This window comes from Camarhynchus parvulus, chromosome 6 (assembly GCF_901933205.1).
Source record: "Camarhynchus parvulus chromosome 6, STF_HiC, whole genome shotgun sequence".
Lineage (NCBI taxonomy): Eukaryota > Metazoa > Chordata > Aves > Passeriformes > Thraupidae > Camarhynchus > Camarhynchus parvulus.
In genome coordinates, this window is record NC_044576.1 from 31309024 (window position 1) to 31330934 (window position 21911).

General features: G+C 45.0%; 2 protein-coding genes across 4 annotated transcripts; both read left to right on the forward strand.

Annotated features, from left to right (window-relative positions):
- Window positions 1-1469: 1469 nt before the first annotated feature.
- Window positions 1470-3297, forward strand: HMX2 (H6 family homeobox 2). The gene is made up of 2 exons (XM_030951503.1): window positions 1470-1921; window positions 2620-3297. Exons 1-2 carry the CDS (start codon window positions 1642-1644, stop codon window positions 3165-3167), a joined length of 828 nt encoding a protein of 275 aa, XP_030807363.1. The 5' UTR covers window positions 1470-1641; the 3' UTR covers window positions 3168-3297.
- A 1140-nt stretch (window positions 3298-4437) lies between these two features.
- BUB3 (BUB3 mitotic checkpoint protein) lies at window positions 4438-16681 on the forward strand. Of its 3 annotated transcripts, XM_030951685.1 has the most exons (9): window positions 4438-4487; window positions 4669-4786; window positions 6990-7184; window positions 7701-7770; window positions 8775-8926; window positions 11604-11762; window positions 13055-13232; window positions 14124-14340; window positions 16340-16681. In XM_030951685.1, exons 2-9 carry the CDS (start codon window positions 4778-4780, stop codon window positions 16347-16349), a joined length of 990 nt encoding a protein of 329 aa, XP_030807545.1. In that variant the 5' UTR covers window positions 4438-4487; window positions 4669-4777; the 3' UTR covers window positions 16350-16681. The 3 variants fall into 3 exon arrangements, with proteins under 3 accessions (XP_030807545.1, XP_030807544.1, XP_030807546.1); XM_030951684.1 differs by lacking the exon at window positions 4438-4487 and having other exon boundaries at window positions 4527-4786; XM_030951686.1 differs by lacking the exons at window positions 4438-4487; window positions 16340-16681 and having other exon boundaries at window positions 4527-4786; window positions 14124-14344.
- The last annotated feature ends 5230 nt before the right edge of the window (window positions 16682-21911 follow it).

A 21911-nucleotide genomic window follows, 5' to 3' on the forward strand; every position in this document is an offset into this window, starting at 1 on the left:
TTAATGAAAATGTCATTTTAAAACGTCTTGACATTTGTCTCTATTGATTTGTATATTTCCATCTCATTCTTTGCTTTCCCCTATTTGATTTTTTTTTTTTTTTTAATTTTTTTTTTTGGGGGGGATATATTTCTGGAGAGAGGGAATCAACAGCTGGAGCTCGCAGAGACCCCCTCCCCACCTCGTTCAGGCAACCCGGGGTTAAAAACCCGGTACCACGGCCCTGCCAAGGCCAAGGATATTGCACCTGGACACGGATGCGACCAAACTCTCCAGGATTTCCGAGCTGCAGCAGCGCTTCCCACTCGCTCCCCTCCGCGGGAGCCTCCCCGGCCGGGGACGGCGGCGGGCTCGGGGACAGCCCGACCCACGGACACGGGTGTCCGCAGGGGAGGAGGGCCCAGGGAAGGAGTTCATCCCTCCGGAGTGGAGGCAGCGGGGAAATGGAGGCGGAGAGGGCGGCAGGGTCTGCCCGGGGCAGGGGAAGCATGGGGCAGCTCGGGGACCAGGCTGCTGCTTTCCACACCGGCCTCGTTACCGAGGCTCCTTCCTGAGCCTTCCCGGGGCGATGCCACGGCGGCGGCAGGGAGGGCTCAGCTCGCGGTGCCAGGCAGCCGTCGGGGCTCGGTCTCCGCCTGGCATCTCCGGGAAAAGGAGATCCAGGCCCCAAAACCGCGGCCTGGGGAGCCTCTGAGGCTCCCAGCTGCCGCTCCGTCTGCGCTAGGGAAGGTGATGGGTCCTGGCGGGGTCCTTGCGCTCGGCCCCGCGTTCCCTTTGGGACAGGTGGGACGCAGCAGCTGCCACCTGCGGGTTTCCCTTCCGAGGGCAGGAGCTGCGGTGGCTGTGATTTATGTCCAACCCCGAGGGGAAGAGCCCCTGAGTGCTGACAAAGTTTATTTGGAAATGCAGCGGCACGTACCCTCCCTCCCTGCTCCCCACGGCTTCCAGGCCCTGGGATCAAAACGCGGGAGGCATTTCGTGGGACATCTGTCCCTGCTGCAGCACAGCAGCGCAAATTCCAGACTCTGGAAGGTTTCCCAGCCCTGCCGAGCAGGCGACACACACCGTGACAGGTTTTCCCCCTCCTTTAATGAGGAGCAGGGTAAAGATGCCCGGATATGCACAAGGTGTTTATCCCGACACCCCCGCCCCCGGGCGGCATGAGCCATTCAGCCCACGTCGCTGCCGCCCACTCGAGGCGGAGGCCAGGAGGGATGGCGGGCGGCCAGCAGCCCTCCTCCGGGGCCGCGGGGTCAGCCTAGCCCCCGGGGACGGCGGCGAGTCCCCGCCGGGGGTTCCCCCCTCCAGCTCCGGCGCACCCCTCCTCCCCCGTGCCTCCCCATTCCCGGAGCCCGCGGGTTTCCAAACTTTCCGTGTCCGCCGCCGCCGTGATTGGCGCGGCGGAGGCCACCTCCATGCAAATGAAGCCCCGCCGCCCGCCGCCCGCAGATCAATAGGGACGCGGGGGAAGGAGCATGCATTCCGCCTGGCTCGGCGCGGGGAGAGCCGGCCGCCGCACGCCCCGAACGCCCCCCGAAAGAGCCCCCACCGACGGCTCCCCGCAGGCTGCCGGGGCACCCCCCTCCCGCGCAGCCCCTCTAAAGCGACAGCTTCCCTCCTCTGCTTTCTTATGAACCCAGGATGAGCAGCAAAGAAGAGCCGAGCAAGTGCTGTCCGGCGGCTGCTCCCATCTCCAGTTTCACCATCCAGTCCATCCTGGGCAGCGGCAGCGCTGAGCCCCCCCGGGAAGCCGGAGACAGAGCGCCCGCCTGGCCCGCCCGCGCCCGGACCCTCTCCCTGTCCTCGGAGGACGAGGAGCCGGAGGAGAGCTGGAAGCACCGCGGCTGCTTCTGCCCCGAGGCTCAGGGCCCCGCCGAGGCGTGCCACAAGCACCAGCCCCCCCTCAGCTTCACCTGTCTCGGTGAGTACCGCAGGGATGGGACGGGCCCCGCCGGGAAGGGCCGCGGGGGGCTCGGCCCCGGTCCGGCCCCCGCCGGGAGGAGGGAGGCGGGGGCACGCCGCACCTGCTCTGCTCTCGGGGCACAGAGTGTTTGCGCCGTCCGGGGGTGAAGCGGGGAGGAAGGAATTCCAGGAAAAATTGGGTGGTTTTTTAAAAAATCTTTTCCATCCCATCCGGCGTTGATTTCCCCGAGGGATGCGGTGCGATGGATAACGCTCGTTTTCTTAGATTCTGATTACAGCGCTCGGGCAGAGGGAAGAACGGCGGTTATTTATTTATATTTTAGCATTATTTCTGACTAAACGATCTGTGAAATGCCATGCTGTAAAGTAAAATTTGCCGGCTCGTGTCGGACAGGAAGCCTGGTACTCAGCTGCTTTCACTGTGGCACGCACACCCACCTGTCCGTCCATCCATCCATCCATCCATCCATCCATCCATCCATCCATCCATCCATCCATCCATCCATCCGGGGACAGGGATATCCAGGAAGGGATGGCTTCCCCCGGCGTCGGTTGTGTATTCCCCCAGGAGCAGAGGCGGCGGGTGCCTGCCCGGAGTCTCGCCCCGGTGCTTTTTCCCTGCGGGCCGGGGGGCTCGGCCGTCGGGGGTCCCGGTGCCGGCCGCCGTGCGACCCCCGCGCTGTCGCTCTGTTGCAGGCAGCGCCAAGGGGAGCGGAGCGGCGGCGGCGGGCAGCGGGGAGCGGGGGCCCTTCCTCTCGCCCCCCCAGCAGGACTGTAAGGACGAGAAGGAGAAGCCGCTGGGATCGTCCTCGCCGTCCTGCGGGGAGCGGCAGCGCGACGGCGGGGACCGGCAGGCCGGCGCCGCCAAGAAGAAGACGCGCACGGTGTTCAGCCGCAGCCAGGTGTATCAGCTGGAGTCCACCTTCGACATGAAGCGCTACCTGAGCAGCTCGGAGCGGGCCTGCCTGGCCTCCAGCCTGCAGCTCACCGAGACCCAGGTGAAGACCTGGTTCCAGAACCGCAGGAACAAGTGGAAACGGCAGCTCTCGGCCGAGCTGGAGGCGGCCAACATGGCCCACGCCTCGGCGCAGACTCTGGTGGGGATGCCGCTGGTGTTCAGAGACAATTCCCTCCTCCGAGTGCCGGTGCCCCGGTCCATCGCCTTCCCCGCCCCTCTCTACTACCCCGGCAGCAACCTCTCGGCCTTACCGCTCTACAACCTCTACAACAAGATCGACTACTGAGCCCCGCGGCCCCCGCCCCGTCGGGACCGGCACCGGGAGCGGGGCCGGGGCCGCCGCGGGGGCTCCGTGAGGGGCTCTCGGGCCGCGCCCATGGAGGGGACACAGCACTGAAACTGATGGGAGGGACGGGCAAACGGAGAGCCCGGGGCGCCCGGGGCACCCCCGCTCTCCCCTCCTGCCATCCTGTCGCTTGTGAAGAAAAAAAAATTAATTAAAAAAAGCGTTATTTCAGATCTGTAAATATTTTTAAAGAAAGTAAGAAAGAAAAAAAAATATAAAGCGTTTTAAGCCTCGTTTGTAAATTTGCCACCTCGGTCGCGTGTCCCCGAGGGGGACCGGGGGTGCCCCGCAGCCGGGCCGGGAAGGGCCCGGGATCGATGCACGGGAGAGCCAAAACGACTCGTAACACCGAGGGTTTGTTTTTTCCGGAATTTTTGCTCCTTATCTCGTTTCGTTTTGCTCCTAACCTCGTTTCCTGCAGGGAATCCCAGCCGTGCCTGACCGTCCGCCCGCGCCGGGGGCTCGCTGCCCTTCTCCGGGCTGGGAGGTGAGGGGCATGCCCCGAAAAGTTTCGTTAAACGGGGACCTTTTTTTTTTTCTGTTTTTCGGAGTGTTTCGGTGGAAGCCGCGGTGATGGGCTCGGTGCTACCGGGGGCTGGTCCCTGCTCTCGGCGGGCCGGGCTCGCACTGGGCATCCTCGACGGCTCCGCACGGGACACGGGCTCGATGGGTCACCCCAAACCCGTAAATCCCGCGGCAAGTGGCGATTAAACTGCGGCCACCGGCTCCGTGCCGAGTGCTGGGGCTGTAACAGCGACAGCAACGAGGACAGCGAAAAACAAAGCCCCAAAAAACAGAGAAATTAAATATCCGAAGGGATAAATAAGGCGTTTTTCAATGCGGGGAAGGAGAACGCGCTCCACAGCCGGTGTTTGAGCCGCAGCCTCGGCGTAGCGGCAGCCGGGCTGGGAACACAGCCCCGCTCCGTCGCTCCGCCTTTCGGACTCTATTTTTAGGGGTAATAACTCGTATTTCGGGTTTTATCCCTTAGCACCGCTGGAGCCCAGCACCAGCCTCTCTCTCCGTGCGGTTCCCCCGGGGGCACCTCCCGGGCCCCGCCGTTATCAGCCGGGCCGGGTCGGGGAGAAGGCAGCGCTCCCCCACGCCGCCACTGCCCCGGCAGCGGCGAACTACAGCTCCCGGCACGCCCCGCGGCGGCGGTCTCGCGGCGCACGTCGGTGACGCAGCGCCACGCGCGTTCGAACCGGCCAATCGCGCGGGGCGGGCGGCAGTGCGCGCGCGCGGGCGGCGGCGGCTGAGGTGAGGCCGGGACCGGGACCGGGAATTCGGGGTTGGGATCGGGGTTGGGGGTTCGGGGTCGGGGATCCGGGACCCTGGGCACGGCCCGAACCCTTCCTCCCGGCTGCACCTTCGTTGCCCGGTGCGGCGCCCTCCCTGCCTGGTTCCCAGGCCCTTCCCTCACTCTCTTCCCTCCCCGCAGCGTTTTCCTCATCCCGGCGCTCCTCACAGGGACCGAGGCCTCGGCGCTGCCCTGACTCCGAAAGCTTTTCCTTGGCGGCCCGTGGAGCAGCGGGAAGAGCTCGTTCAGCATGAAAACGGTACTTTGAGTTTCGTGGTTTGTGAGTAAAAGCGCGGGAGGGGGGTGCCGAGGCTCTCACCGGGGCGTTCTGCTTTGTTCCAGCTCCTCCGTCCACCTGGGTGACACCTGTGCCAAGAGGAGCTATAAAAAGCACAACTTTCTTGCTCGCTCACTAAAAGTTATTTTTTTTTCTTCTCTTTTTTTCAAAACTGAATGCCGTGGTTAAGTCAGAATCGCCATTTCGGCAGCATGTGTTTTCTCTGTAATATTTGAAAGTTTTTTTCCTCAACATTTTACCAGGACCTTATTGTTTGAGGTGGGCACAGCGCTGTGATTTGGAATCCTGGTTGTATTTTTGTGAAAATTTAGTGCTCTGGGTCTGATATATATATATATATATATATATATATATATATATATATATATATATATATATATATATATATATATATATATTTACCATGTGTAAGAGGCAGGATATACTTAAATTCTGATATTATGAACATTGTTCTGGATTAAAAATATCTTTGGGACATCCTTCCAGGTTTCTTGTGTGAGTAGCTTTGCTTCCTGGAGTTGCTTTTGGGCTGGTTAATAATTTGTTCCAGGCCTCAAATAATACAGTAACTTGTACCTCAAACCTCATGTTTTGTTTGAGTTTTCTGGTCTAAGTAGGCACAGCAATAAGCTTGTCCAATTTAATTTTCTCAGTTGTTCTGAATTCCTTTAGGTTTTGGGTCTCTGGACCTGCATCTGAAACACCCTCAGCAGATGCTGCTGAATTCCAAGTAACATTCCCATGGAAAGATGTGTGGCAAAACCTCAAGCCTCTCTTTTCCCAAGTGTTCCCAAAGCAGGGCTAAAAAAGGGGCTCAGAAAGAAGCTTCTCTATTATTAAAAGGGTTTTTCCCCTTCACTTCATGCTTCAATAGCAGAAATAGCACTTTATGTTGACACAGTGAGTGTTTTTTGTGTTTTTTGAAGGGTGTCTTAGCAAAGCTCCCACTCAGGAAATCTCTCCAGTGTAGGAATGTGTGTTCCTCACTTTATTGCACAGCCTGATGATTGTTTAGCTGCTGACAAGCACTGAACTAGAACCACTGTGTGCCCTAAATTTGCACCTTGCCCTTGGTTCATCTGCTCCTTGTCTCCTGATTTATTCTCAGAGGTGATTTATTCCTGATTTAGTCTCTTACCTTTGCAGTTGTGCATGCAAATTCTGTGACAGTGTTACAGAAAATCTGAGCTAGTTCACAGCTCTGCCCCTTTAGCAGAAGCTGAATGTGCTGTGGAGGCCTTGAGAAACCTTGAGAAGAGGCTGTGGTTGTTTTGGTGGTTGTTTTGTGGATATGTAACCAGCAGTTTCTTCTTTCAGAGTGTTTGTAAGGCCTGAGCTGTTTTCCTGCTGAAATTTGCAGTTCATAACTTCTGTTGTCCTTGGAAGTTTTCAACAAAGTGCTCCTGGATTGGGAGTGCTGCATTTGCCTTTGGAGTCATTGATTGAATTGTTGATGTTTTTTCCTGGTCATATTTCCAGTTCCATGGTCACTCCACATTTCAGCCCTCACAGAACATAACTTTCCTTTCTTTACCTGCTCTTTGTTATTGCTCCTTTCTCAGAATCCAATCTTAAAGCTTTTTGTTGCACATATTTCACAGCACTTGTGGAAGCCTAAAGGTCTGAAAGTTGCACAGTGCCCAAACCTATATAAAAGATGATCCAGTTGTAATTCTTGGGAGTGTGTGACAGTCATACCAATCCAGGAGCAAATCAACATTTTTTGGAGTTTTCAAATCTAATTTCTTTCTGCTAATACATGTTTCTTAAAGTAACTTCTTGATTCACAATAACTTACAAATATTTACTTCAAAAATCACAACCACACACTCAGCAGAGGGAGGGAAATACTTTTGTAAGTAACAATATCTCAGCTTATAGATTATAATAATGATCATAATTATTTTCTGTTGTTTGTTCATGTTGCATTTGATATTTGAAAGCTCTCTGTAGAGAAAGGCATTTATTGAGGTTTTGGACAGAGATTGGCATCTTGAATTTTAGAGTTTGGAGAAATTTGGGTGTTCTGAAACTGTTCTGTGTAAAAGCCAGTGAAGTTTTCAGGTCTGTATTGGGCTGCCTTTCAGAGGGCTCAGTCTTGTTCCCTTGCTAGGCCTGTGTTCTTGTAGTCATTAAAATTGCATCTGTGCCTTATTGTCTGCAGATGACAGGATCAAACGAGTTCAAGCTCAACCAAACTCCAGATGATGGGATTTCATCAGTGAAGTTTAGTCCAAACACATCTCAGTTTCTGCTGGTTTCATCCTGGGACACAACTGTGCGGCTCTATGATGTCCCTGCCAACACCATGAGACTCAAATATCAGCATTCAGGAGCTGTCCTGGACTGTGCTTTTTATGTAAGTGTGGGAGGGCTTTTTAAATTATTATTTTACAGCTGTAGAGTGCCCAAAGTATGAGAAATTGTCAGTCCCTGAAATTAAAGAGGGGCCTACCTGTGCTTTTTTTCAGTGAATATTTTGTCACGTGGCTGATACTGTGCTGTGGATCAACACTCAGGTTCTCAAATGGTATCTCCCTTCTAAATCAGTTTTAGGATTAACCTGCAGCTAGATGGGACCTAGGTTGTCAGTCATTTAAAATATGAAGAAATGGAAATTATTTGGTCTAGCCTCTAACTGCCTTTTTAAAATTTATTTTCATTTTACTTCTGAACTAAAGAAATTCATATCATTCAAAGCACTTGCACATTTTCTAAAGGTTCTGTCTGTTTGAATCTGGGTCAGACCTTAATATTTGTGTCTGAATCCCTGTCTTCCCAAAACTCCTGAAAGCAAGTCCTGTGTTACGAGTTTAGGATGCTGGATGCAGAGCAGCCATGGAAACTTTATAAGGTAAATTTTATTGCTTTATAGGATCCGACCCATGCCTGGAGTGGGGGGCTGGATCAGCAACTGAAAATGCACGACTTAAACACGGACCAGGGTGAGCAGATTGAACTCTAAATGCTGTCAGCAACTGGCCTGAGCTTCAGATTTATGTACTTACATTCACAGAGTATTCTTCAGGCTCTTTAGCTGGGGGGATATTGAAGTATCTGCAGAACAACCAGTGACCCTAGTAAGGACCACCTAAAAACCTGGAAGAATTTAGCATTGCCAGAAGGTTTGGTGGCTGCTTGCAGGGTGCCTTGAATTGGTTTTCTGATGATAATCCTGCCCTGCCATAGGCTGCAGTGGCTCAGTTAGGGGGAAGTAGCCAAGCTGAACTAAAGCTGAGCATTTTGTTTTTCAGAGGCTTGTGGTTTCAATGTATTTAGAATGATCTTTCATGGCAGAGGATACATAGAGCTTTTGCATTGTCAAGCTTGGCCTTGTGCTACAAATTTTTCCTAAGAAAACGTTGCTTGAAAGTACCAGTTCCAGTGCCTCATTGGTGCAATGGTTTGTCTCACTTTTTTTGGTGTATTTTTAGAGTGTTAAAGAGAAAAGCAAATTTCAGCCAGTCACCAGCACCTGCCAATAGCCAGGGTTTGACAAATCAGTGTGTGCAATAATAGTACCAAAAAGCTCAAATAATTCTGCCATAGCTGACTTCCTACAAGTGTTTTAATATTTTTATTAAGGTGTAATAGTCACTACTTTCTCTTGTCATTGATGCACACAAGCTTAAGCTGATTTCTGTGTTAGTGTGTTTGTTAGTGTGATACCAGTTGATACTTTATAACTTTAAAGATCTCTTTAAAGTGACTGCCTAAAATTCTTTAATCCTAAGCTCAAGAGACATAAATTTAAATGTAACAATGCTGATTTTAGCAAAAGTTATGCTTCTGAAGGCTGAACTGTCCTTACAGGGACTTCTGGCATAGAAATGCACCTGTAGAATGTCAGAAAATGCTTGTGCTGCAGTGGTGTTCTTTTTTAATTGTTATTTCACATATTCTGTTTGTAGTAAACAGTAAAATTGCAAAATATTGTGTTTTCTTACAGAAAACCTTGTTGGTGCCCACGATGCTCCTATCAGGTGTGTGGAGTATTGCCCAGAAGTGAATGTCATGGTGACTGGCAGCTGGGATCAAACTGTCAAACTCTGGGATCCCAGAACTCCCTGCAATGCAGGAACCTTCTCCCAACCTGAAAAGGTGAGTGCTGCATTCCAGGTGCTAAATAATGCATCCTGGGACTGGAACACCACAAGGACACTGCCCTGGGCTGAATTTGTGAAGTTATATTTAATGTTTTTTAAACTAGGTGGAAGTATAGCATTTAAAAAGATTAGTATTCAGAATGTCTTACTATTTTTGGTGAGGGCTTTGAGCTTTGCTCAGTGTTCCTTAATTCTTGGTGCTTGTGCTGGACCACTTCCTTAAAATTTAAAATAAATTTGAAGAAAAACCAAGCATCTTGGTTTAATTGTAAAATGGACAGTTGATTTCCTTAAATGTTAAGATTTTAGGTATATCAGACCCTGGCAGTCCTAAGGTCTGATTGTTTTGGAATATGCTCAGAAAAATATCTCTGTAGTAAATCTTTTTTGTTGCCTGAAATAATATTTTTGGTTTTTGCTTGTGTTCAAAAAATTGAACAGAATTGCTTGTTTTGTGATTTTCCTGTTTTGTATTAATGCCTAGTAAATTTGGATATTCTCCTAAAGCTGAAATCCTCTGTGCTAATGGGAGACTCAGAGAAATAAGATAAAATGAGATTATATTTTCAGCTTTTTGTAATGGCCACATGATGTGTTTACTTCTCATGCTGCTTACAGCAGTGTCACTGAAAGAATTAACAGAAATTCCTGGTTTTTCTTGAGAGACTCCTAAACACAGGCTGGCTTGCTGGATAATTTTACATATGAATTTTTTTTTTCTGTCTGTACCTTTTAAAAATTTCATTTAGCTCTGTGACATCCTATTGTCAAGTTCTAATTATGAGCCATCATTACCTTCCCTTTGCCCCTAAAGAGCTCTTACTTTTGTTCCAGCAGAGCTGGATCTACTTCTGGCCAGACCTTTGTGCAGAATAAAGTAATTGCATTATTTCTAGTTTTGATTTATAGATGTATGTAGCATGTAAAGAACTGTGATAAATTGCTGACAGAATATCATATAATGGACAGCCACAGTGAATCAAGCTGCTTATTGGTTCAGCAAGGTTCATTATGTCATTTTTTTAATGCTGCCTTTGATGAATGTGTACACCTACTCCACTGCATGACAACGGTTTCATTTGATTTATGGCTGTGTGGTGGAGAAAGAACACTCACTGTACAGGTGTGACATCGGTTTGTGAAGAAGATTTAAGATATTTGATGTTCTTTATGCCTTTGTTTCCCTATATGTACACAAACATATTTTATATAGTGTTTATGAATATTTCTGGACCGATTTTTACATCAATAACAAAAAACTATCCTGTTAAAATGTGTAACTGCTGTTGGCTCAAAGTTTTCATACCTTTTTTAGGAGTAATTAGGATCATCAGAAATTTTGGGCAACTCCTGTGTGAATATTTAAGACTTTTCCCATCTTAAAATCTCAGTCTTAAAGAGTTCAATAATCATGTTTTAGAGAAGAAAGCATGCTAGGTGGATGAGGATTGGTTAAAGAAATCTTTTTTATCTATATGTATACATACACACCTGTCTGCTGAGCTTTTTATTAGAAATTAACTTTTTGAAAATGTGTTTGTAGCAAATGAGGTGAAAACTTGTATGTGATGTTTCAGTGCAGTCTTACCAGAACCAAGCAGCTTTGGGCTTCATCAGAGAACCACAAAGTGAAACCAAATGAAATCATCCAAGCACATGCCAAAAGCAAATGGATTCCCTCTGGCAGGATAGCAGATCTCTTACACTTTTAATTCCTCATCTCAGGAGTACCCAGGATCTGTTTCCTGTGTGTTTGGCTGCATTTGATCACTGGAAAAAGCTCATTCCTATCGTTTGCTCTTGTTAGCAGCTCAGTGGCAGCTGTAGGTAGCTGGATTCCGTCTGCTTATGTATCAAAACTTGGAATTCATTCCATAGCACAGGCGGTTTTTGACTAAACATCTTCCCTTTTTCTTGTATTTTTGTTTTGTTGTTTTTTTTTTTACACATTACCAGATGAACTGCATCCCAAGCAATAGCTAGAAACAACAATTCATGCACTAAATATTTTCATATGAAATCTGATAAGCCAAAATTTCCCACTGAGCCAAGTTTTGGGGTAGAGTTAAAATTCCAAGCCATTATCTTTTTTTTTAATATGTCAAGCATATTGCTTTCTTCAAATTCACTTTGTTTTATTAAAGTACACAAACTAATGTTTTTTTTTAAATGATCTCTAGGCAACCTATTTTATTAACATGAAGCTCAACCCAAAATATTGAGTTTATAAAGAAAAATACTTGGTTACCAGGTGGAGGAAAACAGAGGAGAAAATGTGTGATGTGGTTTTGTAGGACTAAACTGCAGGATCATGAACTGACAGTGGGAATGCAAAACCAAGCCAAGATTAATTCAGTATCCATCACTTCCCCTCCCCTTCCTTTGTATGCGTTTTCCTTTTGCCATTCAATTTGGTAAATTTGATGCCTGGAATAGTTTTTGAGCTTTTGGATGCTACATCAGGGTGTTTTCGCTAACCAGCTGCACATTCCTGCTGCTTGTCCCAAATTTGGGTTCTAAATGCAAGCTGAAGGGAATTCTGTTGCTGAGCATTCCATGGGAGATGTCACCAGTTGTGTTAGTGCTCATTGCTGACAGCTTATTCTGTCCGAAGAGCAGGGGGGTTTCCAGGCTAATATCATTGTTAAATACTGTAAATATTCTTTTGGAAGGTCTACACCCTCTCTGTGTCTGGGGACAGGCTGATTGTGGGGACAGCAGGCCGGAGGGTGCTGGTGTGGGATTTGAGGAACATGGGATATGTTCAGCAGCGAAGGGAATCGAGCCTGAAATACCAGACCCGCTGCATCAGAGCATTCCCCAACAAACAGGTATGGCAGCAATGGCATACTCACATTTCTGCTCAATATTCTTCAGGGTTTATTTTCAAGTTCCTTTTTATATGGGGGTGTGTTTTGTAATCAAACTTCGGGAGGGGGGAGGTTTCCTGGGGTACATGAATTCTTTTAATGCAACTTAGCAATGTTTGCCACTGACTTACCAGCATATTATGTTGTCGTTTTATTCCTCAAGATTTGTCTCCTTTTTAGAAATAACCTGTTTAATGAATCACAATGCTGGCATGTAATTTAAAAAAAAACATCCTTCCCCTCCCCAGTTGCAGTAGAAAAGAAAAAGCCAGAATTGGTGGTTCCTAAGCAGCTTTTATGCATTGTAACCCAGGGTTCTTGAACAGTCTGTGAACAGGGGCAGGATTAAAACTGCATGAATGTCATTTATATATTTTTCTTTTTTTCCTCTCTGAGTCTGTGGCATGCACTGCAGAACCCTGGATCCATTATCCAGGGCGAATTGTACAATTCAGGTGCTCCTGCAGCTGTTCTGTTCAAGTTAACGTGGTGTGTCTGTGGTATTTCTTTTTTCAAGGAAAGCAAGAAGATTGGCTTTCTCTGCCAAACTAATTTGTAAGGGAATTTTCCCCTATACAGAGTGATAGTACAGGAATTGCAAGACCTAGTTACTTGTTCTTGAACTGGCTTGAATGCTTTGTCCATTTTCAGTTCTAGTTATAGTAAAACAAGCTGATCTTCCAGATTGTATTGTATGATGGATTTTAAAGAGCCTTGTTATAGCGAGATATCATTGCAATCCTATTTCTGAAAAGATCTATTATGGACTTAACTCAAAAGTGATAATAAAAGCATCTCAGGTTGCTCCAAGTCAGGACTGTAATTAACTGGATAAGTGAACACAACTTGTAATCAAGTTTCACTGAAAATACTATTTCAGCTTGAGTGTTTAGTTGTTAGTATAAAGCTCTGAACTAATTTTAATGTAATATAATTCTGGAACTAAATAGTCCTGTGAGTATCTCTCATATTTCAGATATTTAGGCCTTGGGGGATAGGTGAGCAAATGCAAGGTGTTCTTATCTCTTGAAATTTTTTCCCCAAAGACAAACTTGTTTTTTGACCTGCAGAAGTAATTACAAGTCTCATTGTCAGCTCTAAACTATGATGCAATGAGAATCTCTCTTAGAAAGCTTTTTTCTAAGCCTTACCACTTTCCTAGAATTTAGAAGGCTATGAAGTAAAATTGTGTTGCAGTCTTTTCTCCAGTTGTAAACTTCTAAAACATGTAGCTCCATTTTTTTTCTTGTTAGGGTTATGTTTTAAGCTCTATTGAAGGTCGTGTAGCTGTGGAATATTTGGATCCAAGCCCAGAAATCCAGAAGAAGAAATATGCATTCAAATGTCACCGTTTGAAGGAGAATAACATCGAGCAGATTTATCCAGTTAATGCCATTTCTTTCCATAATGTCCACAACACATTTGCTACAGGTAAATAATTGTAACACTTGCCCCAGTTCCTTTAGTTTTGGTGTAAACAGATCAGCCTTTACTTCATATGCCCGGACTTTTTAAGCATTTAAATTGTATTCATGCCTTAAGCAGGGTTTTAAAATTATTTGATGCAGTGAGAGTTCTTAACTCTTAATATTTTTCCCCAAACACAAGCTTCTGTTTGGACCTGCAGATGTGATGGTGTTTGCAGGAGTCCCAGGACGAGGGAAGAGACGAGACTCTTGACTGAATGTTTATTATTTTATGATATATATTATATTAAAAGAAAATGATATATTACAACTATACTAAAAGAATAGAAGAAAGGATTTCATCAGAAGGTTAGCAAGGCATAGAAAAGAATGGAATGGAATTTTGTGACTGCTCACAGCCTCGACACAGGTGGCTGTCATTGGTCATCAAGTAAAAACAGTTTCACATGCTGGGTAAACAATTCTCCAAATCACATTCCAAAGCAGCAAAACATGGAGAAGCTGAAGCTTCTCAGGAGAAAAGATCCTAATGAAAGGATTTTTCATAAAATATGTCTCTGACATGCAGATGTAATTACAGTTCTCACTGTCAGCTTCAGATGTAATCACAAGTCTCACTGTCAGCTTAAAACTATGATGCAGTGAGAATCTCTCTTAGGAAATTTTTTTCTGCCTTACCACTTTGTTAGAATTTAGAGTGCCGTGAGATAAAACTGTATTGCAGTCTTTTCTCCAGTTAACTGCTTTAACAGGGAGTTTGGGAAATGCTCATTGTGCTCTTTACCGCATGAATCAACCCTCTGTTTTTCCTGACAAAGTAATTACGAGCAGTTGCCTTTTTTTCTCTTCAGTTTTATTCTTTCCCTCAATTACAACTTCTTTTTGGAATTCTCAGGCGGCTCTGACGGCTTTGTGAACATCTGGGACCCCTTCAACAAGAAGAGGCTGTGCCAGTTCCACCGTTACCCCACGAGCATCGCCTCGCTGGCCTTCAGCAACGACGGCACCACGCTGGCCATCGCCTCCTCCTACATGTACGAGATGGACGACATCGAGCACCCCGAGGACGGCATCTACATCCGCCAGGTCACCGACGCCGAGACAAAGCCCAAGTGAGTGCCTGCTTCACCTGCACTTGAGGCTCTCCCAGCCTCCACCCCGAGATTTATTAATTTTCCTAAATTCATGAATAGTATTATTGATGGTAGGAGATAGTGCAGCTTGACAGTAGGGCTGGGTTTGATGTTATCTCCTTCGCCCAAGCTTTCAATATCCGTAGGTTGATAGACGGCTGATGGATAAAATTGTGCCTGGTTGTTTAGTGGGAGAAGAATGTCAAACTCTTATCCTCTTTCAATAGGTGCTATTATATGAAGCTGTAGAGTTATTGCGAGCTCATTGCTTCAGGAATTGAGTGAAGAACTCAAGAATAATTTATTGGAGTAAATGTTACCGTGTTTGGATATTTAAAACTTGGAATGAATGCAATCTGTCACACTGAGTATGCGCCCAGCTGTCAGAGTGAGCAGTGAATTTAGATTCTGTTCTAGGAAGGTTGTGTGAAATCAAGGGAAAGCTCTCTCAGTTCCTGCGTGTTGGAGTTTGCTGCAGCCCTTTGATAACACACTTCTCTGTCGTTGTTGCTGTCAAAACGAGGCAAACTGATTGATGGAGGTAAAAATTCCTGTTCAGCTTGCTTTGGCATCAATGTTACATAGAAAAATTGCCATCCCAGTGCAGAATTGTGCTGCCCTTAATGATGGAGGCACAGGAGCAGTTGGCTTTATTTTCAAATTCCTGTGCTTTATCACTGCTAGGTTTTTTCTCTTCTAGTACTCAATCTGTCTTACAGCTTATCAGGTTGTCTCCATTATTAAAAGTGGCTGTGAAAACATATACATAAATGATCAAATTTCTTGAGTTTAAAACCTCAAGATCTTTCCCTCCACTCCCTTAAATGACTTGTCTGTTGCTTTGGAGCAGCTGTTTTATACCTACAAAGATGAGATATTTATTACTGTATAACTTCCACATCTCTCACTTGGAGATATTTGTTTTAAAGTAATTTTGATACTCCTAGAAAAATAAAGCCAGAACTATTTTAGTATTGATTTCTGGGAGTTCCTCAAGTGGAAAAATCCAAATATGATAATTAATTTTTTTTAAAAATCAGATTGTACTTGTTACATACATTTATGAGTTTATTTGTTTGTTGTGTTTTTCAAAGTTGATAAAAGAATACTTGCTGCTGTTCGTTTTCTCATAGTAAGAACTTCTTTCAGGGTTTTTTTTTATTCATTGCTAGTTAGAGTTGCTAATTCTGTAGATGCTTCATTCTGCTGTACAAGGAGGTTAATCTACAATTAAATAATATTTCCTCTTGGCCCTCCATTATTTTCTGAAACAGATGGTTCATCATTTCCTGGGCTGTTAAACACAGCAAGGTTAAGGTTAGACTCTTGGGAATCAGCTAGTTTGGAATCTTATTAGGCTGTAGAAGGAAAACTAATAAGAATACTCCTTAATATCATTTTGTGACTGTAAACAATTATTTATTAGCAAACAATTGATCCCAGAAGGGCAAATTGTTTGAGTCAGTAATGAGCTGAGAAAAGACAGAGCATATCTGTGTATTTGGAAAATAATTGTAACGTAATTGCAATGCATTTAGACAGGCATCTTTTTGGACCTGTTTCTATCTTTAAATGAATTTCTGAAAACATTAACGAGGTTTATATGCTTTTCTGACATTTACAAGTTGCTTGTGCCAACCTTAGGGCACTAAGAATGATGGGTATATTTTAGTGGTTCAGTAGTGTGAGTCATCTCTGGTTTATTCTAAGAATAAGTTACTTAGGACAGAAGACTAATGGCAGTTTCATAGGGGTCTCCGTGCATGTTAATTTGAGTCACAGTGTTTCTGCACAATGCATTCTTAGTGCATCAAGATGGTGCCATATTATATAAAGATCATTTTTTCATCATTAAACTCCTATATTCTGTGTCTTGGTTAAGTGAAAGTTGGCTTTCTGCTTTCCTGGGATGGTGAATGTTCTACCTGCTAATGATTGCTCTAAATATTCTTCCTAAAATAGAGTTTATTTATTGCAGGTCCACTTAGACTACTGCTGCTACTCCTTCTCTACAAGAGATGCTCACCTGCTCCTAACAAGGCTCCACTAAAACAAGTGAAGTGAGAAGAACAATCTTTGTACTCCTCTTGTTTTTAATTAAGAAATGTTTGTTTGTTTGTTTATTGTAGTTTGTCTAAATCTGTCATTCCTTGCCTGCTTATAATGTTAGTGAACTATTTTCTTTATCTGCTGTCTGGAGCTGAATTATTTCAATCCTGTAGATAACCTTTTAAAAATTTAGATATTTTGTAGTATCTGATTATGAAAACTTCCACTGCTTTCTTATTTGTTCAATAAATATCTATAGACTTTTTGAAAATAAATACTTTGTGTAGCAGCCTTTACTGATTTTGAAACAAATGTTGAGACCAAACCCTTAAATTGCAGGAGTTATTGAGTTCTAGATCTTCCTGATGGAAAAAATCTCTGAATCTTTAATCTTTTTCCAGTGAGATGAACCAGGAAATAAAAAGAATTTTTTTTCTTTTGAGTGTTAGCACTAAAAGCTGTCTCACTCAACTCTGCTTGCAGTGCAGACTCACACTCCTCTCCTGGTAGTTTGTATCAGGTGTTACTACTTAAATATTTATTTTTCAGTGACTTGTAATCAGCACAGTGAATCCCTTCTGTGTGAGGGACAGAAAAGCTGAGGCTTGAGGAAGGTGATTGAGCTGTGGATATTTTGTATTGGAGATTGGATTCATTCTTTGCTTCCAACTTCTTCTCTTCTATCAGTGCCTGTGTAGCCAGTGGGAGCACTTTATTACCTGTAGGAAAACAAACTTGCTGACAACAGGAATAGTACCAGATCGTTGCAGAGAAGGTGGTGATGGAGAGGAAACAGCTCTGTGTGTGCAGAAATCTGACAAACTTAAGCTGTTACCAGGTAGACATGCTAAATGAGTTGTATATGGAATATTTTGTAGTTTGTCACGAGCTAGATGTTGATTCTTTGGTAATAGAAATTGGTTCTGATAGATTTGGAAAAAATGAAGATCTTCCTGAGTTAAATATGAATAATGCCCTCACAACAGTGTCATCCTGCCTCTCTTCTGGTAGTTGTGCACCACCCCTGTTCCTTGCAGTTTTAATTGGCTTTTTTGCACTGAGGGTTACGTGGCTGGTGTTGGGCAGAGGTTGAATTTTTGATGTCAGCTTAGGAAGTCATAACTCCTTGGTGTTCAGGTGTTTTATTATTTTTAGAATTTTAGCTTTGCTAAAGAGGGCCAAATGGAGCCCAATCATGGGAGCTAAAGGTTTCTGTCAGAGTGACTAGCAAAAAAGAAGTTGAGGATGTGTCCAAATAAAAAAAATGTGTGAAGGCAGAATTAGGCTGGGACTAAGGAAAAGGTGGCTTAGTGATGATGTGGAGAAAGGAATATGTGAAATGGAGAGAGGATAGAGTGGGGAGTTACAGGTACAGAGCTGTGGGGAGCAAAGTGGAATAAGAGCTAGAGAGTATAGGGCAAAACAAAGAATTAGGGGAATCTCAAATACTTTGGTTGACAAAGGAAACCATAATACAACTAGGAAATGATGCCACCTGTGCAACTTTTCAGTGGTAAGTACTGGGGGAAAAACCTGTTAATATGCTGACATCTGCATGTTCTAGTGGGCAAAGCTAGCCCAGTATGAGGAAATGGATTTGACTTGCTGGTTCTCTTTTGGCTTAAAATCCAGGGGAGGATTTCTTCTGGTGAGCTGGTGTTTTATGTAAATGCTTGAAACAAACAAAAATAGTGAGACAGCCAGTGGGGAAAATGAATGTTGGTTGGTCAGGGCTACAGCTGTGTCCATGTGTTGGGTAGAAATGTCACAATGTGCAGTTGAAATACAGATACTTCTTTTACAAGATTAATCTCCCTTTTATTAGCACTCTCCTAGAAATGCAGGTCAAGGCAGAGGTTCATAAGCTGGGGGAATCATGAAACAAGCCTTTTCTGACTTCTGTAACAAGCAGCTGAACAAAGGATGTACTGACTCTTGATAGAGGAATTGAGAGCTAAAAAAGCTCCTTAAGTCGCTGCTTTTTGGCTGGTGTTGAGGGCCGTGGAGAAAACATGGAGCCACAGCCATCACTGTAATAGAGTCATCAATCACCACTGACTGCTGGCAGCAGTGAATATCCAGGGTTGTCTCTCACAAGAGCCTCATAACACTGTGGTATTAGAAGCCAAGTGGCATCTGTGCCCTGAATGTCACAAAAGCAAGCTGGTAAGTACTTCTTTCTGTTGGCCAGTCCTTCAGGATAATCAGTGTGTGCTTACTACATGCAGGTCTGGAGCTCTGCTGCATCTCAGGTGGGATGTTTAGTGCTGGTGCTGCTGCAATTATAATAAATATTAAAAAAATATCTTCTTTAAGTGGATGTTTTCCCAAGCAGAACCAGTCAAAGCTGAGCTCAGCCCCCAACAAAGCCTGAAGTGATGCTGCTGAGGATGACTTTACAAAGCTGTGTAGGTATTGCCAGCTCCATCTTAATTGCCTCACACTTTTGTACATGCCCAGTGGTTTTCACTGCCTTGAGAATGACAGATTTTCTGTAGTTGGAGTCACTCAGTCCCCAAGTTCAGCAGTAATTCCACTGCTGCATCAAAAGCTGGGTGTTTCCACTGAGTTCTCTTGCAAATTTGGCCTGAATGACCCATCCCCCATGAGGGATTGGTGTCAGTGGTGTGGAGCAGAACCCATTTCTTTGGACCTGCAGACATTGCTCTGGTGATTACACCATTAGCCGCTCTCATGTTGTTCAGTATAATCACAACCACAAAGGCAGTCATTTTTTAGCCAATATGCAACAACTTCTGCTCCTCCAGCATTGTGACATTTGCTCTGAAAAGTGTCAGGATTCTTTGTTTCAAATGCTTTTAGTCAGGTAGAATTTAGAAATGAAGAGTCAAAGACAGGACTTGCCCAGGTATTCTTATAACTGATATGCTAAAGGCTCTATGTGTGAAATATCTCTTTCTAAGGCTGTATGTGCAGTTTTCACTGTATCAGACATTTCCCTATAGCATGAAAAGCACAAATGCTAAAACATGTGATAGCAACATGGGGGAGGTAATGGGTCTTCAGAGTCTCCCGTGATTACCTGCAAAGTGGAAGGGAATAAACTGTTCTCCATGTCCACTGGGACCAGGCATAATGAGCTTAAATTGCAGCAGAGATTAGTGTAGACATTAGGAAAAACTTTTCAAGTGAAGGGATGGTTAAGTCCAGGAATAAATGGCCTGGGGAAGCTGCAGTGTCTCCATCTGTGGAATTTCTCAAGCACAGGTTAGACCAGTGGCTGCCAGGAATGGTGGGGTTTTAACTGTTTCCATCTTTCCCTCGTTGGGCAGGGAGGATAAGGCAGTGCTGATTGTCCTTGTGGTTGTTCTGCTCCCCAGCTTCCCCTGGCAGTGGGATCTGATCTCCCAGAGCCAGGGGGCAGTGCCTGGGGGAAAGCTCTGCAGCCCTTGTGGCACCTTCCAGTACCTAAAGGGGGCTGGCAGGACGATGGAGGGGGACTTTGGACAAGGGCATGGAGTGACAGGACAAGGGAATGACCTCAAACTGCCAGAGGGCAGGGATAGATGGGATTTTGGGAAGGAATTCTTCTTTGTGAGGGTGGTGAGGCCCTGGCACAGGGTGCCCAGAGCAGCTGTGGCTGCCCCTGGATCCCTGGCAGTGCCCAAGGCCAGGTTGGATGGGGCTTGGAGCAGCCTGGGACAGTGGAAGGTGTCCCTGCCATGGCTGGGGTGGAACTAGCTGACCTTCCATGTCCCTTCCAACCCAACCATTCTGAGATTCTCTGATTATACTTCTTCAAACCAATGTATGCATTCATTTTGTAGGCATTTCTCAACTTGGGTTAATTCTGAATTAGGGTTGATTTCTGAATGAAGGTCCATCAAGAGCAGCTGACTTTTATTTGCTATATAAATACTTTTTTTTACATCCATCTTACCATAACTTTCATCTTGCATCCACGTTCACCATCAGCAGCACTGAACAACTCAGCAGAGTTGTGTGTTTTAATCTATTCCCCACTTGCAGAAACCCACTGTATTGTCTTCTGGGAAAAACACAGCAAGGCAGCCTCAACTAGAAACAAAGCAATCATTTATTCACTTAGGCCCAAGATTTCCTGATAATTAAACTAAGCAAGGGTTGCTTTTCCCTGCTGGTGTTTGCTGCAAGCCACCCCTGCTCTGCAGCCACAACAATGCAACAAAGGCACCGATTGCCTCATTCTCAGCTCAGCCTGGGGGCACTGCCAGAGGGGATTCTGGCTGCAGAATTTGTTCCCTAAATAGATAAGACAGACAAAGGTGGGCAGAGAAGAAATATTCTCATTTCACAGTTGTCAACAAAGGCACAGAATAAGGAAGTGAATTTCCTTGTCACAGAGCAAGGGCAGGACTTGAACAGATGTCTTGATTCCGAGTGCACGTAATTGGTTTAATTTTTTGCCTCTGCTGTAGACTTACTGTGGGGAGTTATTTCAGTTAATCTTTTTTAGTCCTGTGATGTAATTTTTTCTGGTCAATAGAACGGCCAGGGCTTCCATGGAAAGGTAAATGAGACCAAATTGTTAGAAAAAATTTAAGTCTGTCTTTTAAAATGCAATTTCAATCCAGTGTACACTGGTGTGTTGATATTTAGTAGTGCTACATGGCAAGAGAGATTCCAGTAAAATGCCAAGATTGCCTTTCCTTCAGTGAGAGAGATGTGACAGGAAGAAAGTAGAAAGTGCAAGCATTATTAGATGTTGTACTTTAAACAATAACAAAATGTACCATTGTGTTTCTATATAATATTATCTAGGCAGAAAAAAATTATAATTCAGGCCCTGCAAATCAAAGACCATCAGACATATTAAGTAGAGAATTTGTAACTTTTTAGAACTAAAAAATAATTGGCAGAGCTGTAGCCTGTACAGTAGTCAAGAGAGTGGAGACATCAATAAAAAATTTTTATATATATACATATAAATGTTTGTATTTGCTATGTTGCATACCCCTGGTTTCTGATGCCTATTGATGAATCAGATTTCTTGTCCCACAGAGACATTTTGTGTTCTGGGGAGCTGCAGTGCTGCATGTGCACATCTGCAGGATGCTCAGAGAAGGCTGTGGAGAAGCTGCAGGTGTGTTTTCGCTGGAAGCAAATGTAGGGTGTTTGTAAATGGGAATGGTCTCCCTGTTCCCAGCCCCAGTTTGCTTTAGTATGTCTATAATCCCTGTTTTGAATTTTACACTTGCTGGTGATAATCCCTACTCTCCTCTGTATCCCTTAAAGATGTCAACTAGTGGCACAGACTCTAATAAAACATAAATATCCTGAATTTGCAAATTGTTCTGAGAACATCATCTTGGCTATTTCTCTTCCACCTGTATTTTTAGTGCTGAGGTTATTTGATGTTTTGTGTGAAGGCTTTGGCCTGCACACACACAGGCTCTGGAAGGAGGTGCTGCCTGAGCAGTGAGATAAGTGCCCTGTTTCCATCAGACAATGTTAATTTCTGCTAATGAAATTTTGGAAGGGAAAGAAATATTCGTAGATAA